Source organism: Rhinolophus sinicus, linkage group LG09 (assembly GCF_036562045.2).
Source record: "Rhinolophus sinicus isolate RSC01 linkage group LG09, ASM3656204v1, whole genome shotgun sequence".
Classification (NCBI taxonomy): domain Eukaryota; kingdom Metazoa; phylum Chordata; class Mammalia; order Chiroptera; family Rhinolophidae; genus Rhinolophus; species Rhinolophus sinicus.
Window position 1 is genome coordinate 116,898,673 of NC_133758.1, and position 17,589 is coordinate 116,916,261.

At 50.2% G+C, this 17,589-nt stretch overlaps 1 protein-coding gene across 1 annotated transcript in view; it reads left to right on the forward strand.

Moving 5' to 3' along the window:
* Window positions 1–3,635, forward strand: part of NUDCD3 (NudC domain containing 3) — a 38,548-nt gene extending 34,913 nt beyond the window's left edge. The window contains exon 6 of the mRNA XM_074312109.1: window positions 2,168–3,635. Coding sequence (XP_074168210.1) covers window positions 2,168–2,278 — 111 coding nt within the window. The 3' untranslated portion in view covers window positions 2,279–3,635. The remainder of the gene's footprint in view (window positions 1–2,167) is intronic.
* Window positions 3,636–17,589: the final 13,954 nt, after the last annotated feature.

Sequence of the window (17,589 nt, forward strand, 5' to 3'; positions counted from 1 at the left end):
TTTTTCATTTAACATTTTTGGACTACGGTTGACCACAAGTAACAAACCACAGAAGACAGAACCTCAGATGAGTGTACATGACTCGATTCTTCCTTCTGTTGTAATAAGTGGACACGGGGAAGAAAGGGCTGCTTTTCTCAGGTTGATTTTGGGTTTCCCATGAGCCGCAGTAGGGGGGGAGTTGCTGGGCACTGATTTTGTTCCTCGTGCGTCAAACACAGGATCCCTACCCCTAACGCTGGTCCGATTCTTGGGGGTTTCGTGCGGCTCCTGCAGACTGGCCGATGATTGCCCTGGGCCCACCGCCTGGGGGCCTGCAGGGCGGCCTCCGTGTCCTCACTGCACGCAGGTCGGGTCGCGTTGGCCGGGCTCCTCTTCACAGTATGAGCTCTGGGCCCTAGCAGCCCAGCCGGGGCTTGAACCGTGAGCTGGCTCCAGCCTCTGTCCTCCTTCCCTGTGTGTCTGAATCTTCTCTTGGTCCCGCTCCTGAACCCACCAGGGCGGACAGGACGGGGGCTGGGTTGAGGTCGGCTGTCGGGAGGGCCTCGGCCTGTTTAGGCTGCGCCGCATTTGCCCATGGCCACTGGACGAAGAGCAGTCTCAGTGCTGGCCCGATGGGAAGGGTCCTCGTGCAGCCATTGGGGGTGCCCGTCTGGAAGTGGGTGGGCATGGAGCCCTAAGGCCCGTGCAGGGAGCAGGAGCCTTCTGATCCGGAAGGATGTGAAGAGGACCTGGGAAACGCTGTGCTTTGGGTGGAAGTCCTTCTGGAGGACTTGCCGTGCATGTGCCAGCAGCATGCTGACCTGGCTGAGCTCGGCGCCTCAGACACGAGTCCAGGACGGGTGGTGCATGTGGCCCAGGGTCCTGGGTGGCCAGGGATCTCCTTGCCCTTGTTCCCTCGCTGGAGAGGTGACTCGGGTGGACTGTGCTGAGGGCCTGGCCCTGCGGCAGCACTGCTGCCTGGGCCTCCAGGGCTTCTTGGGGATTCCAGAAGGAGCCTTTGCAAAGGTGGCCCCCTGCCTGGCGGTCCACGTGGACTGTCCTCCCCACGTTCCGGCGGGGAAGTGTGGCCTGGGAGCAGATAGCGGCGGGAGAGAAGCCACAGGTGTTGTGACACTTGGTGGCGCTGAGGGCTGCACAGCCACGGATGTTTCAGCCAGAGTTCTGTTCCCTGGAGGAAAGTGGGCCCCCAGGGAAAGGAAATTGGGCCACATGTCCGCCTCAGATGGGGGCTGTGGGGAGGTGGGGCGGCCTGAGGAATAGGTGGTGGCGATGCTGCTGCGTCGTTTCCTGAGGGGCAGGGGCAGGACCCGAGGGGTCACGGGCGAGGGCTGCCCTTAGAATGCGAGTGACAAGGGCAGTGCCACCCGGGGACGCTGCCTGCTGGGGCTGCGGCTGTGAGCGACAGCAAGTGTGCTCAGGTGGGGTGCAGAGCGGTGGCAGGCCCAGGAGGACGATGTAGGTGGAGGCCTGGCCCTCATCCCCCCCTGCCGGACACCGGCCCCTGCTGGCAGCGGATCGCCACGGGTGTCGTCTGTGCCACCATGTGAGCCTGGTGGTGCCTGGACCCTGCGTGCCCGCCGCCTTTTGAACAGCGGGAACTTTCCCTGCACTCAGTGTGTGGGTCCTGGCCCTGCGCTGGCTCTCCCTCGTTTCTTGGGGTCACAAGGAGGGGGGTGACTCCAGCTGGGGATTTCACAGAGGAGGGAGCCTACAGCTGGGGCAGTACCTCCCTCGGGTGCAGTGTCCTGCAGTCCCCTGGCACAGGCCACACTACCCAGCCTGCTGCTGCCCCTGGAGACTGCATCTCCCCGACGGGCCACCCTGGCTCCGGGACTGGAGGGTCCCCAGCGGGATCTCCTGAGGTCTCCCTCTGAGTCACGGCCTAGGTCACCCTGGATTATCTGAGGGTACAGACCTCGATGCCACCAGCCTTCTCCCTGGGCCGTTGGAGTTTGGGCAGAAATCCTGGGTGAGAAGGGACAGCAGCTCTCCCATGAAGGTGGCATGAGCTTTGCTGGTGACAAGATGGAGGTGGGATCCATGCGGGGAGCCTGTGTCACGTGTCTGCAGCCACCCCAGGCGGGTCCTCTGGAGGAGGAAGCAGAGTCCTGCTCAGACGTGCGGGCCTGGTGATTGGGCTTAACCTCTGTGTTTTCTGTTGTAGAAAGTCCATGAGATGCTGAAGAAGGGGTGGGACGCTGAAGGCTCTCCCTTCCGAGGCCAGCGGTTCGACCCGGCCATGTTCAACATCTCCCCAGGGGCCGTGCAGTTCTAGTGACCAGGAGAGGATGCCCTCGCCGTGCCCTTCCTGCTGGGACTCGCTGTCTGGTGGCCTCGCCTTCCCTTCTTTCAAGGGCGAGCGGCCTCCCCTGCCTGGTGTCTGCAGACTGTTCCAGAGCAGGGCGGGCCGCCCGGGGTGCCCAGGACGTCCGTCCCAGCAGGCGCAGCTGGGGCCTGCTGCCCATCCGCCTGCCCGCTGTTGTGTGTGCGCTGCTTGCTGTTCTTGTGCTGGGCGGCGGGGGTGGGGATGCATGGCGGGGCGACCCCTGGCAGCGGGGCCTCTTGGCCTGACCTTGTTGCGTGGTCACTGCAATCTCGCTCATTTGTAATGTCTAGTGTCACGGAACAGCCGAAACCAAGCTCCTCACTGGTTCTGGATGTTGGGAGAAAGTCTTGTGGCCACAGGCACAGCAGGACCTCAGACCTCTTACCTGCAGCCCTGCCTCCGCCCCCAGTGCTTTCCTCTTCTCAGACCTGGTTGTCACAGTGAGCTGGACCGGGTGCCCTCGGGAGACCACAGTGCGCTGGCAGCCCCCAGGTCATTCGTGGAGGAGCCCAGACCACACCACAGCGCTCCCAAATCTGCTCCCAGCTGGGGCCTGCAACCTGGGCACCCATGTCCACACGGCTCGGCCCGCTGGGCTGCAGAACGAGGAACCTGTATGGCAGATGGTCCTTCTAGAGGCTTCCACCTCCAGCTGCATGGGTGGACTGGCTCATCACTGTCATGTGGGCTGGCTCATCACTGTCATGTAGGCAGGCTGCTCACCAGGTGGCTTCCCTGGGTCCCTGGAAAGCTTTTGGTCACTGTGATGTCATCCTGGGAGCATGGACACCAGGTGGCTGGTGAGCACGTCACAAGGGGCACATGCTGCGTCTATTCAGTCGTCACCGAGTTGGTCCTGGGCCTTCAGGGACCCGTCAGGGACCCAGGCCTCACGTGTACATCTGGTCTCCTTGTCCCATCCCTTTGGGGGTCTCCCGGAGTGATGAGGTGGGGTGTGGTGCCTGACCTCAGCGATTTGGGAAAACTTCGAGAGCTGTGGACTCTGGTCAGCCGTCTTTTTACCCGATTTTATTTCAAGTGTCGCATCTCTCCCTACCCCGCCGGCTGTGACAGTGGCGCAAAGGCCTCTGGGAATAGCAGGCGGTTTCGGTCACCAGGCTGATGACGCTGCCCTGGGGTCTCACGGGCACCCTCTGCCAGTCGCTGCCGCTGCTTCTGCCCTGTTTTCTCTCTGCAGACGCGGCAGCAACAGATCGGCCCCTGAGCTCTGCCCGAGGATAGTGGGCGCCCGCCTGCGAAGCCGCCGGTCTGCGTGTGGGTTTGCAATAAATCTGTATTTAAGCGCTCTGCGTCTGTGACTTGTGCTGCTGAGATGCTCTCCATGGGGTCGTTCCCGAGTTCCTAAGTCCGTCCTGAGCTCCGCGTGCTGGCGGAGCCCACAGCTCCCAGAGACGGCTATAGCCATAGGGCTAGTGTCCATCCCCAGCAGGCGAGCGCAGAGTTCCCGACGCCTCCGCCCAGGGCCTCTGCGCCCCATGGGGGAGGTAGCTCAGGGTCGGGCGGGCCGCAGGACAGGAGGGTGTGACCCGCTGGCTGTTCCTGCAGACCCTCCAGGAGCCAGAGCAAGCTTGGCGTCCTCGTCCCCTGGCTCGCACTCGCCTCCACCAGACCTTCACTTGCAGTCACTGGAGACCCTGACAGACAGCCCGCTCTCCTTCACGGACCCCACCCCTGAGGGGACTGTCCTGGGCCTGCTCCCTTCCCGTCTCTAGGCAGGAGGGTGACCTGGCCACACCTTCAAAATGTTACTGTGGTCAATACACGTAACAACTCACCATCCTTGACGCATTCAGGTGTCCAGCCTAGTGGCATTAGGCACTTTCACACTGACGTGCAGCCATCGTCCCATCAGCCCCACACCTTTTTACTCCCAAGTGAAACACAACCATTAAGGAGGTTTTAGTTCTCTGCTGGCACTGAAAACAAGCTCATACAGAAGCCGCGGGTTCTGGGCTCCCTCGGAAGGGTGGAGCCAGGCAGTGCTGGGTGCGTCGTCACTGCGTGCTGTCACTGTGTGCTGCCCCCCACAGCTCCCCCATTCTGGGTGGTGAGGGCGGCAGGGAGGGGGCACTGTGCGGCGTACCCCCAGCCAGCAGCAGCCAGCATGGACTGACCAGCCTGGACTGGAGCTGGAGGCAGATCTGGGAGCCAGAGTCCCAAGGGACAAGATAGCTGGCTTGGTGGTGTGGAGAAGGGCGGGGCGCCCTGGGAGAGGGGTCAGGCCAGGTGGGGTCCAGGGGCAGGGAGGTGAATGGGGCACAGGGCCAGGTGAAGGGTGTGGACAGGGTGCTGGTCGCTGGAAGGAGAAGAGAGGCCCCCTGGAGTTCTGGGATTTGGACCCTGTACAGTGGGAGGGCTGGGCAGAGGCGGGCAGGAGGCGCGTTGGCAGGGAGGGCCCACTGTGCACACGACGGAGGCCCAGAGCTCACCTTTGGGTGCTTTCTGGTCTTAGGCCTTTGTCCGCCCAGGTCGGACGGGGAGACATCGGGGTGAAAGAGTTGGGGGTATGGCAGGCGGAATAATGCTCCCTAGAACCTGTGTCACCTTCCAGAGTAAAGGGACTGCAAATGGGGTTCAGTGAAGGAGCTTGAGATGAGGTGGTCCTGGGCTATACCAGGGGACCCCCATGTCACCAGGGTCCTCACAAGGGAAGCATGAGGGTCAGAGTCACAGAAGGAGATGTGACTGTGAACCAGAGATTAGCGTTCCGAGCTTTGAAGATGGAGATGGAGCCGCGAGCCACGGGATGCGAGCACCTCTGGAGGCTGGAGAAGGCAGGCAGCGGGTTTGCCCCTCGATTGCGGACTTTGACCTGCAGGTCAGAGAGCAGATGTTTGGGTGTTTTAAGTGACAGTCTACACAGTTGGTTAGAGCAGCCCCAAAACTGCCCTGGGCCTCGGGGGCACAGGTGATGGAGGAGTTGCCTGATGGCGGTTACTTACGAGAAATGACAAATTGGCGAACTCATCCTAGAAAAAGTGCTGGAATATCACTATGGTCACCTTCGAAGTATTCCCCTTGGGAAGCTATGCACCAACACCAGTGCCTAGTCCACCCTTCAAAGCAATTTTGGAACTTTCTGGAATGGCCATCAGAGCTGTCATTGTATTACCCTTGATGTCCTGAATGGCATCAAAATGTCTTCTTTTCAGTATTTCGTTTATCTTTGGGTAAAGAAAGAAGTCATTGCGGGCCACATCAGGTGAGTAGGGAGAGTATTCTAATACCCTGGCTAAAAACTCCCTCACAGACAGTGCCGTGTGAGCTGGTGCATTGTTATAATGCAAGAGCAATGATTGTTGGCAAAAAGTTTAGGTCGTCTAACTTTTTCATGCAGCCTTTTCAGCACTTCCAAATAGTACACTCGGTTAACTGTCGAGTTGGTACAAATTCATAATGAATAATCCTTTGATACCAAAAAAAGGATAGCAACAACATTGCAACAAGTTCATGAACTTGTCAGATCTTGTATGGCCAGCAGAAACCAGCGTGGCGATACGGTCCTCTGTACCTTTCACTGACAAACCAGCTGACCCAGCCCTGGGTCCAGACCTGACCACCCTGCCCCTCCATCCCTGTGTGGCCTTGGTGAGTTCCTTCAGTGCTAGCCTTCATTTGCACTGAGCTTGGAGAACCCCAAAATTGAGCTTCCATCTGTGGGGTTCTGGCAGGAAAGGTGCCACGTGCCATTGGGTTCTGGAGGTTTGGTGAGTCAAAGGGAACTGAGTAGAGCCTGTGTTAAGGGCACTTTTCAGGGGCTGCAGTCACAGAGGGCCCAACTGCTCGTCCTGCCCTCCTGCTGGCTGACCCCTTGGGTGCTGTGTACGTGGGTGAGCCTGGAGGGTGCAGAGTGTGGAGCCGGGTTCGAGAAAGCCCCACAGAGAGCGCGGGCTGACTTCCCCTTTGAACAAACAGTTCTAGACACGTCTCTGGCTTTGATTTTTATCTTCTTTTGAAGCTTTGAGGAGTGCTCTGTGTTCCCTGCGTGCAGCTTTCCCCAGTGGTTGCAGGACATCAAAACCGGGGAATGGATGTGGTCCAGTCCACTGACTAATATTAGAGTGCCCCCAGTGGGTGTGCGAGTACGTGTACGTGTAGCTCTGCTATCTGTTGGGTTGCCACGGGCTCTCTAGCCCCTTGCCCCGACCCCTGGGAAGCACCAGTCTTTTCTGTCTAGTGTTGACAAGCCGTGTGTGTTTGTGCACACCGGCATTTTCGCTCAGTAAGCTGCTCGGGGATCCAGCAGTTCTCTCCTGGATGCTGGTCTGCAGTCTGTTTAACCATCCACCATTGGGGGACATCTGTGCAGGTTCCATGTTTCCTGTCGCCGGTAGAGCCCTATGAGCGTTCTTGCCGTGTTTTGTGTGAGCGTGCGTCTTCGTTTCCTTGGGGTAATACCCAAGAGTTCACTCGCTGGCTCGCACATGTAAGTGCACGTTTAACTGTGTTAAGAAACAGACTGGCTTCCCAGGTGGCTGCACCTTGTCACCGTCCCGCCAGCAACAGAGGAGATTTGGGTCCTTCATGTCCCCACAGCACCTGGTGCTGTGATAGGCAGGATGAGTGTCCCCGTGCTTCTCAGAACTTGTCCGCAAGACGAGTGAGCGGCAGCAGGTTACAGGGGGGAGGCAGGAGTTGGTCCCAAGGTAGGATGATTCCGGACGAGCCGGGCTGGCCAGGGTAATCACAGGGCCCTTTAGATGTGGAGTGGGGACGGAGGCCTAGTGTCCCAAGTGCTGCCCTGCGGGAGCCCGACCGGCCATGGCTGCCAGCAAAGGTGGAAAACGCCAGGAACAGGGTCCTCCGCAGAGCGTCCGGCTGATTCCAGCCCCATAGGAGCTACCTCGAGCTGCTGACCTCTGGCTGTGACACAATAACTGTGTTGTTTTGAGCTGCTAAATGTGTGGTAATGTGTTACTGCAGTAGGAAATGAACACAGGCGTGTCAGTATTTGAGCTTGAAGCATTCTGATGTGTGTGCTGGTATCAGAGTGATTGAATCTGCATTTCCCCGATGGCTGACTGGATGGCCTTCTCAAGCGCATGTGCTATCCTTATAGCTCTCTGGTGAGGTGCTTGTCAAGACTTTGGCCCATTTCCTAATTGGACTGATTGTTTTAATGTTAAGTTTAAATTGTTTTTACATATTCTATATAAAAGTTGGATATGTGATTTGCAAATGTTGTCTCCCAGTCTTTAATTAATCTTTTCATCCTTTAATATAGTCTTTCTCAGAGCAAAAGTTTTTAATATCAATGAGGTCCAATTTATTATTTTCTTGTATGAATTATACTTCAGTGTGAAGTCTAAAACATCTTTGCCTAGTTCTAGGTCTCAAAGATTTTCTCCAATTTTTTTTCTAGAAGGTTTGTAGTTTATGTTTTACATTTGAGCTCATAATCCATTTTGAGTTAATTTTTGTATAACGTACGAGGTTTAGGTTTTTTTGTTTGTTTGTTTGTTTTGCCTATGGATGTCCAATTCCTCCAGCACCACCTATTAAAAAGGCTCCTTCGTCAAAGATTAATTGGACATATTTGTGCGGATGTGTTTCTGAGTTCTTGGTTCTATTCCTGGATCTCTGTGTCTACCCCTCCACCAAGACCACACTGTCTGGTCAGTGTGGCTGTATGATCAGCCTTGACATTGAGAATGTTATTCTTCTTCATAATTGTTTTGGTTATTCTAGGGTCTTTCCCTGTTCATATAAATTTTAGAATAAGCCTGTCTGTATCTACAAAAAGGAAAAATCTTGTTAGATTTTGGTGAGAATGACATTAACCTATAGATCAATTTAGGAAGAGCTGACAGCTTTCCTTTGTCGAGTCTTCCAGTCAATGAACATGGTATGTCTCTCCAAGTATTTAGAGCTCTTTGTCAGCATTCTGTAAATTTCCTCATAGATTCTGTACATGTTTTGTTAGATTTGTACCTAAGTGTTTTGTGTTCTTTGGGTCAATTGTCAATGTTATTGCATCTTTTATTTTGGTGTCCTTTTATTCATTGTCAGAATATAGAAATGAGTTTTGTTGCTCTTGTATCCTGTGACCTTACTAAACTCATTTATTAGTTCTAGGAGATTTTTGTTGTGTTTTTTTGCTTTGTTTTGTAAACTCCTTGGGATTTTATTTTCTATGTGGTCAGTCATATTGTCTGCAAATAAAGACAGTTTTATTTCTTTCTTTCCAATATGGATGCCTTTTATTTATTTTTATTTCTTTATTGCAGTGGGTAGAACTTCCAGTACTATGCTGAGTAAGAGTGGTGAGAGCAGACTTCCTTCACTTATTCCAGAACTTAGAAAATGTCCAGTTTTGACCATTAAGTGTGATCATAGCTTTAGATTTTTTGTAGATGCTCTTTTTGAAATTTACCTCTATTCTTAGTGTGATGATAGTTTTATCATGAATGGGTTTAGCTTTTTGTCGAATGCTTTTTCTGCATAAATTTATGTGATAGTATGGTTTTTCCTCTTTAGCTTGCTGATACGGTATGTTACAATGATTGATTTTTCAAATATTGAACCAGCCTTGCATTCCTGGAATAAATCCCACTGGATCTGCACATTGCTGGATTCAATTTGCTAATATTTTGTTGAGGATTTTTTGTTACAGTTCCTAAGGGAATGGTCTGTGGTTTTCGTGTGTCCATATGCATGTGTGCTCTTTTTTGGGTTTGGTATCAGAGTGATCCTGGCCTCATAAATGGAGTTAGGAAGTGTTTTTTCGTCTCATATTTTATAGAAGAGATTATGTAAAATTGGTGCTGATTCTTAAGTCATCTGGACTTACAGATTTCTCTTTCTTAAATTTTTAAATGAAAATTCCAATTACTTTAATGGTTATATGACTATTCAGATTAGCTATTTCATCTTGCCTGAGTTTTGGTTTGTATTTTGAGAAATTGGTCCAGTTCTAAATTGTCAAATTTATGAGTGTAAAAGTGTTCATTGCATCCTCTCGTTATCCTTTCAATGGCTACAGGATCTGTTATGGTACCTTTAGTTTCATTCCTGATACCGGTGATTTGTGTCTTCTCTGTTTTCATCTTTGTCAATCTTGGTAGAGTTTTATTAATTTTATTGATTTTTATTTTTGAAAAACCAGCTTTTTGTTTCATTAATTTTCTCTATAGTTTTCATGTTTCATTTTATTTTGTTGATTTCCACTCTTTTGTATTTCTTTCTACTTCCTTTGGGTTTATTTGGCTCTTTTTCTAGTTTCTTGAGGTAGAAACTTAGGTAATTGATTCACAATCTTTCCTCTTTTCTCACACTTTTTTTTTTTTTTTTAAAATAGCACAGCTCACAGTGGCCCATGTGGGGATCAAACCGGCAACCTTGGTGTTATTAGCACCACGCTCTAACCAACTGAGCTAACTGGCCACCCCGGTCTTTCCTCTTTTCTAATTTAATACTGTAAATTTCCAACTCATGCACTGCTTTAGGTGCTTGATTATTTATTTTGTTCATTCAGTTCTATATATCTTATAAATTATTTTTTCAGAAGTGTGTTGCTAAATTTCCAAGCAAGATTTTCCTGTTGGCTTTTCTCATTGATTTCTATTTTAATTCCATTACAGTCAGAAGGTATACTCTGTGATTTTAGTTATTTTAAATCTGTTAAGGTTTGTTTTATGACTCAAGATATGGTCTGTCTTGGTGAATGGCAATGGGCACTTGAAAAGAATGTGTATTCTGCTGTTGCTGGGAAGAGAGAGTTGTAGGAATATAAATTCAATCATGTTGGCTGATAGTGTTATTCAGTTCTTGTATATCTTTGTCCTTTCTCACTTTAGTAGTTTTATCAATTGCTGAGAGTGGGGTTCTTGAAGTTTCCAACTTTATTGTGTATTTGTCTTTTTCTCCTTCAGCTCCACCATTTTTCCTTCACGCACTTTGAAGCACTGTTTTTTGGTACATACATTTAGGGTTGCTATACCTGTTTGGTAGATTGACCTTTTTATCACTGTGTAACGTCCGTCTCTATCCCTAGTAATTTTCGTTGCTCTGAAGTCTACTTTATCTCAGCTTAATATAGCCACTCCAACTATATTAATATATATAATAATTTTTTATTAATGTTTACATGATATTCTTTTCCCATCCTTTTACTTTCATTCTGCTTTGATGTGAGTTCCTTGTAGACAGCATACAGTTGGGCTATGTTTTTTATCTATTCTGCCAACCTGTCTTTTAATTGGTGTAGTTAGACACTATACATTTAAATTAATGATTGATACGTTAGGCTTTAGTCTACATTTTATCACTTGCTTTCTGTTTGTTCCCTTGTTTCTCATTCTTCTGTTTCTTTTTCCTTGCCTTTCTGTGGATTTCTTGAATGTTTTATATAACTCCACTTTGATTTTTATTTTTTAAGGATATCATCTTAAGTAGTTTGTACTGGATGCTCTACATATTTCTATATACATGTGTAACACATCACAGCCTCCCAGTGTTGACAGCTTCTCACTTTGAGTGAGTATAGAAACCTTACTCCTGTTATGTCCCTTTGTGCTCCCAGGTTGTAAAATATAATTGTTGCTAGTATTTCTTCTACGTTGAGGACCACATCAAGTGGTGTTGCAGTTTTTGCTGAATAAAGAAATTAATGAAGTGAAGTAGTCTGTTACGCTCACCTTTGTTTTTACCTTTTCCGTTGCTCTTTCTGTTTGTAGAGTTTTCTTTATCCGTTCTTTAAAAATAGGTCTGATAGCAGCAAGTTCTCTTTGTTTTTCTTCATTTGGGAATAACTTTATTTCCCCTGCACTCCTGAAGGATTCTTTCACTGGATATGGAGTTTGCAATTGACAACTCTTTTCTTTCAGTGCTTGAAAAATATTGTGCCACTCACTTCCAAATGCCATGGCTTCAGGTGAGAAATCGGCTTTCATTTGAATGGTGTTTCTCTATAGAAACACGTCATTTCTCTCTGGCTGTTTTTAAGTTTTTTTTCTTGTTTGTCTTCAGTTTTCAGTAGTTTAATTGTGATGTGTCTTGGTGTGGTTCTCTTTAGGGTTTTACTATTTGGAGTTTGTTCTGCTTCTTGAATCTACAGATTTATGTCTTTTGTTAAAATCGGGATGTTATGTTATTTCTTTAATTAATTTTCCAGCCCCACGTTCTTTCTCCCTGCCTCTGGGACTCCCGTGGTATGAATGTTGGATCTTATGCATGTTCCATAGGTCTCGGAGGCTCTGTTCTTTTTATTTTTTAGTCTATCTCCGCTGTTATTCAGAATGAGTAAATTCTATTGATCTGTCTTCAACTTTACTGACTTATCCTCTCTCATGTCTCCTATGCTACTGAGCTCATCTGGCAAGGATTTTAATATGGTTCATTTAGTTTTCAGTTCTATAATGTTTATTTTATAGAAAACATTTATTTTGTTAAAAGAAACATAAAACTTCTTTGCTGAGGTTTTCTATTTCTTCATTTGTTTCAAGAGGTTTTGCAGTTGCTTGTTGAAGCACGTTTATGATGACGGCTTTAAGATCCTCCTCAGGTAATTCTGACGTCTGATATATCTTGGCATTGGTGTCAGTTCATTGTCTTTTCTCATTCAACTTGTGGTTTTCCTGGTTCTTGGCATGAAGCAGGAGTTTTGATTGTATCCTGGATATTTTGGTTGTTAGGTTAGGAGAGTCACAATCCTATTTATGTTAGCAAGTAGTCACCCTTCTTAGCTTCAACATGTAGGTTCTGGCCTGCTTTTGTGGGTTGTGGCTCCGGTGTTTAGTGTTCAGTGTCCTTGCATGGTTTCATGGCCTGCACGGGCGGCGTGCTCCCACTGGGCCTGGGTTCATTGTATTGGGTGGAGGCAGGGAGACAGGCGCCATGGTGCTGCGTCTGCTGGGGTGCACAGAGCACCGGCCCTGTCCTGTTGGGCCTCCCTGATCCCGTTCTTTGGACCAAGGGCAGCATTTCCTGTTGTCCGTCTGTCTGTCTGTCAATGCCGGTGGCAGTGCGGGCTGCAAGCCTCTGGCCAGCCCCGGGGTCTGTGGAGATAAAGAGTCCAGGGGCACACGGCCTGGCTGCCTTCGTTACAGCTTTCAGAGTCCTTTCAGGGAGTCTGTTGGATTATCCAGGGAGGGGGAATAGGAAAAGTGAGTCTCTGCCATCCTGTTCCCGAACTGGAAGTCTAGTTCTGGGAGGTTTTACCATCACAGTATTTTCTCTGCAGCACCATGATGGCTCTTAGATGACGACTTGGCAGATGGCAGCTCACACGGGCAGCACTGGGGCTTCAGGCTGCCGGACCTTCTGATTGCTGTGTCCAGACTTCTCGCAGCTATCAAAGCCCGCCACATGCCCGCCCACGCAGAATAGGGACCTTCAGTCTCCGTCTGATGGTGCACAAAGTGTCACGGGCTGCTGCAGCACAGCACAGAAAGCGCAAAGGCTCTGACGTGGAGAAAGAGGGTGAGGAACAGGAAAGAGGCAGTGAGGGCAGGACATGCTGTCCTGGGCTGCCATTCCTGTCGGCAGGCTCTGAGGACCCCGTCCCCATCCCCAGGGCTCAGAGAGAAGGAAAGGCAGAGCCAGCATGGGGCCAGGAGGAGCACTGGGGGCGGGTTCCCCATTTTCTTAGCCTTCCAGCCCTGGGAAGAAAAATAGCAGTTTGCAAAGTCAGCTACTAATCTTGTTGCTGCGTAGATTCCAACCCAGAACTGCCATCTTGTGCTGATGTTGGCTGAGTGGCCTTTCCGGGGAACCTTCCTCAGCCTTAGGCCCGGATCTCAGAGGACGCTCAGGGAGAGGGGGTCCTGCCCATGAGGGGACAGCTGGCTATTATCCTCTTGCCAGCTAGACAGAATGGGACACGTCACTGTGGAGGGCCGCTGGCCCCTGGAGGAGTCCAGCTCCACGGAGGATCTGTGTGGAGGCAGCACTCAGGGCCGGGTCCTCCCACCGGGACCTGGTGGGGAGACTGAGTGCAGGAGGTCACCTTGGTGAGGAGCCCTGGGGGTTCCGTCCCAGGCAGAGGTCCTAAGGCCTGAGGGACAGGACCCCATGGAAGGAACCTTCTGGGGAGAGTGCTCCCATCCCTGCTTGTCACCGAGGCAGGGTCTGACCCCTGAAATGGTCAGGGTGGAGGTGAGCAGGCAGGGGCTGCCTGGAGCCCTAGGGGACTGAGTCGTGGGGGCGGGGGTGGGGTGTCGAGGCCGAGCGCCAAGCCCCAGACAGAAAGGCTGGGAACTGCTGACGTGGCCTCAGTGAACACAGGTGTCTTGATGACAGAGGTGATGCCAGGGCAGGTGTGAAGTGGACAGACGGCCACAGAATCCCACTGAGGGTCTTCAAGGGCTGAGACAGGGAATGCAGGGCCAGCCGGGCTCCTTGGTCCCTGGGCTCAGCCGGGTCCTGTGTCTGGTTTGGGGACCTCGTCTCCGAGCCTGCTTTCGCACCCACACTACTGCACTGCTTCCTCTGGACCCCCTCTCTGCTGGGAGGCAGGGAGTGAGAGAGGGCTCAGGGCCCCAGGGGCCTGGCAGGGGCAGGCTGAGCAACCCAGTCCAAGGCCACCCAGGGTTCACACGACAGTGGCACCAGCCAGACTGGCTCTGGGCCCCAGTCACACTGAGGAGGCTGGGGTATCCCCAGGGACCTGTATGCTGCCTGTCAGCCAGCCCTCACCCACAGCTGGCTGCCTTCTCCTTTCTGGCCTGTTTTCAACCTCCTTTTCCCAGGATGGCCACCCGGGCCACCTCTCTAGTGCCCCTGCTTACAGGGAGGCAGGAGGATGCTGGCGCCCCTGTCCCAAACTGCCCCCCCCCAAGTGCAGGAAGGCCATGGGCTCCCTGTGGACTCTGTGCCCAGGGTCTGCTCTGTACAGACAGCTTCCCACCCACAAAGAGGCCTCAGGCAACCAGCCAGGGCAAATCTGGGTCCCAGAGAAGTCGCCCACGAGGACATATGCTCACACCACCCCAGATGGGACCCAAGGTGGGCTGGTCAGCAAAAGCCCGCACCCAGCCCAGGCTGGCCCGGCAGCAGGAGGACACCCAGACGCCTTGCCAGGGGCGGGCCGGGGCCTGGCACCTCCCTCCACACGGAGCAGCGCTGGGCCTTGGCCTCACCCAGGCACCTTTGGGCCGCCATGCTCCTGCCTCCCTCGGCCTCCTCCATCTATCCCCAGGCACAGAGGCAGGTGCGGGGCTCCTGTCTGTGGCCTGTTTCACTCTTGTGACTGATTTGCCAGGATTAAGGAGCTGACAGCAGTGTTTGGGCTTGGGGCCAAAGTGGGAGAGAAGATGACGGCAGCAGGCCATTTATTACCTAAAGTGTGACACGAGGAGAAAGAATCTGGGCTGGGCTGTGCTTGATTTAGAACACTACCCTGGGGCAGCCACGGGGGATGGGGGTCAGTGTGTTTGCTCCCCTGGAAGCAGGAGGCGGAGCCGCCAGGCCTGTCCCCGTCCCACAGGCCACCAGCTGTTCTTTTCGTTGGTTTTAATAACAGCTTTATTGAGCATAAGATTCACCCTTTTAAAGTGTACAATTCAGTGATTTTTAGTGTATTCACAGCATTACACAGCCATCACCATTAAGTTTAGAATATTCTCATCACCCCAAAAAGAAGCCTTATACCCGTTAGCATTCACTCCCCGCCCCCACAGGCCCAGGCCTCATCAGCCGCGAGTCTACTTCCTGTCTCTATGAATGTGCCTGTTTCATAGGATGAAGTTGGACTGCTTCCTCACACCACGTACCAAAATTAAAATGGATCAACAACTGAAATATAAGACCTAACGCATAAAACTCTTAGAAGGAAACGTAAATCTTCATAACTTTGGATTAGATAATAGCTTCTTAGATATGACACCAAAAGTACAACCAAAAGGAAAAAAAAAGATAAAATGGGCTTTATTAAAATTAAAAATTTTGTGCATCAGAAGACATTATCAAGAAAGTGAAAATACAACTTACAGAGTATAAGAAAGTAAGGCTTCAGTCTCCAGAATGCAGAACTCCACAACTCCACAACAGAAAGACAGTCCACCTAAAATACGGGCACGGGATTCAGCACACCTTTCTGCAGAGGGATGCACAGATGTCTGATGAGCTCCTGAAAGGAGCCCAGTATCACGGACAATAAGGAGATGCAACAGTCACAGTGAGAGGTGCTTCTCACATACTAGGATGGATGTAATTGTCTGTTTAAAACAGGAAAGTAAGTGTTGGCGAGGACGTGGGAAAATTGGTACTTTTGTGTATTGCTGGTGGGGATGAAAAATGGTGCAGGTGCTGTGGAAATCAGTCTGGCAGGTCCTCAGAAAGTTAAACACAGAACTGTCATATGACCCAGCAGTTCCACTCCTAGGTATATAGACCCAAATGAATCAGAAACAAATGCTCCAAACAGACACTTGCATATCTTTGTTCACAGTAGCCTAAAGGTGGAAATAACTGAAATGTCCACCAACTAAATAATAGATAAACAAAATGTGGCCTATGCATGCAATGGAATATCATTCAGCCATAAAAAGGAATGAATTTCTGACATACTACAATATGGATGAACTTCGAAAACACTATGCTCGGGAAATAAGCGAGACACAACAGGACAAATAATGTGTGATTGCATTTATCTGAAATACCTAGAATAGGAAAATTCAGAGACAGGAAGTAGATCAAAGGTTGCTAGGAGCTGGAATGTGGGTGGATGGGGGTTATGGCTTCACGCTTACAGAGCTTCTGTTTGGGGGGATAAAGTTTTGGAAATATGTAGTAGTGATAGTTACACAAGATTGTGAATGTACTTACTGCCACTGAATTGTACACTTAAAGATGGTTGAAATGGCAAATTTATGTTATATGTGATATGTATGTGTTATGTGATATTTATGTGTTATGTGTTATGTATATGTTATATGTGATATTTTATCAAAATAAAAATTTGAATTTTTTTCTATGTATTTGGCTGCAGCGGATAGAAAGATTGGCAGAACATGTTAACTTACGCCTCTAAGCCTCAGTTTCCACATCTGTAAAATGGGAATAGACACATTACCTCTCTCATGAGGTTGCTGTAAAAATCAAATAACAATGCATGTAACTATTATACCTAGCACAATGTCTGGCACATAATATGGGCGCCATAATGGGGAGATGTCATCATTAGTTTTAGTATTTTTACTCTGTCCAGACATATCCAGTTTTATGCCATCTATAAAACGATCCTTCCTTGAGTTTCCACTTCCAGCTATGGTGGCCAGACCTCTGCCCCCACTGAGAACAATGAGAAAATCCAGATGAGAAAAAAAGTGGTTTGAAAGCATCAGTAGGCTGCAGCCAACCAGGAATTGAGGAGCTGTGTTTCCCAAGAGAAGAGACCTGGAGAGAGGTAAGCCGATATTCTGCACACCACTGACCCCTCTAGGTATTTACCAATTCCTGGCTTAGAGACAGAGGCTAGAAAGCTGACCATGGGTTGACTACTGCCCAGAGGCTGGAAGCACAAAATTCCATTTCCCCTAGAGCGTTTGTGTCTATGTTAATACACATGGTGAGAAAGTCAGTGGAAAGTGAGTGGAGTTTTCAACAATCTCATGGCTATGAAGAAACAGGAATGGGAGTTCAGCATCTGAGGGTGGGGTGGGACTAGGGGCTGCACTCTAGGAATGGGCATGAACTAAAGATAGGATGAGACGTAGGACTGCAATCCTGCCTCATGTTATTTGAGTTGCGATAGTCTGCCCACCCTCTAGCTTTCCCCAGAGGATAAGGTGAACCCTCTCTGGACAAAGGTAATAGAATCCAGAGCCTCTCTGTTGTCATGGACAATGTCTGTTACACAGAATTCTCTGGGGTCAAGAGACTGGAGAAAGAGGCTGACAAGTCCATCATTTCATTAAGAGTTGATTAAGGGAACTTGCACACGCAGTATCTGAGACAGACGTGGGTGAGATGGCGTGGGCAAGACAGACGTAGGCAAGAAGGCGTGGATGTCCTCTGTCCCTTCCATCCCCCCCCAACTCTGTGTTTTTTAGCTAAAAGCAGTGAGTCTACATGCTGGGAAGGAATGTGTGTTTAAGGGGCCAGGGACTGCCAGGTACTGAGAGTCTTTGGCACCAGAGCCAGTTAAGAGACAGATAATGTCAAGGGTGTGCCTCGCTGCAGAGTTCTTGTGTACATTCCCAGATGGGTGGGTGGGAGTCAAGATGGTGGATTAACTTCCAGACGAGTCAGCTCTGTCTGCACAGTGTCCAACACTCAATTATAAGTTACTAGACATACCA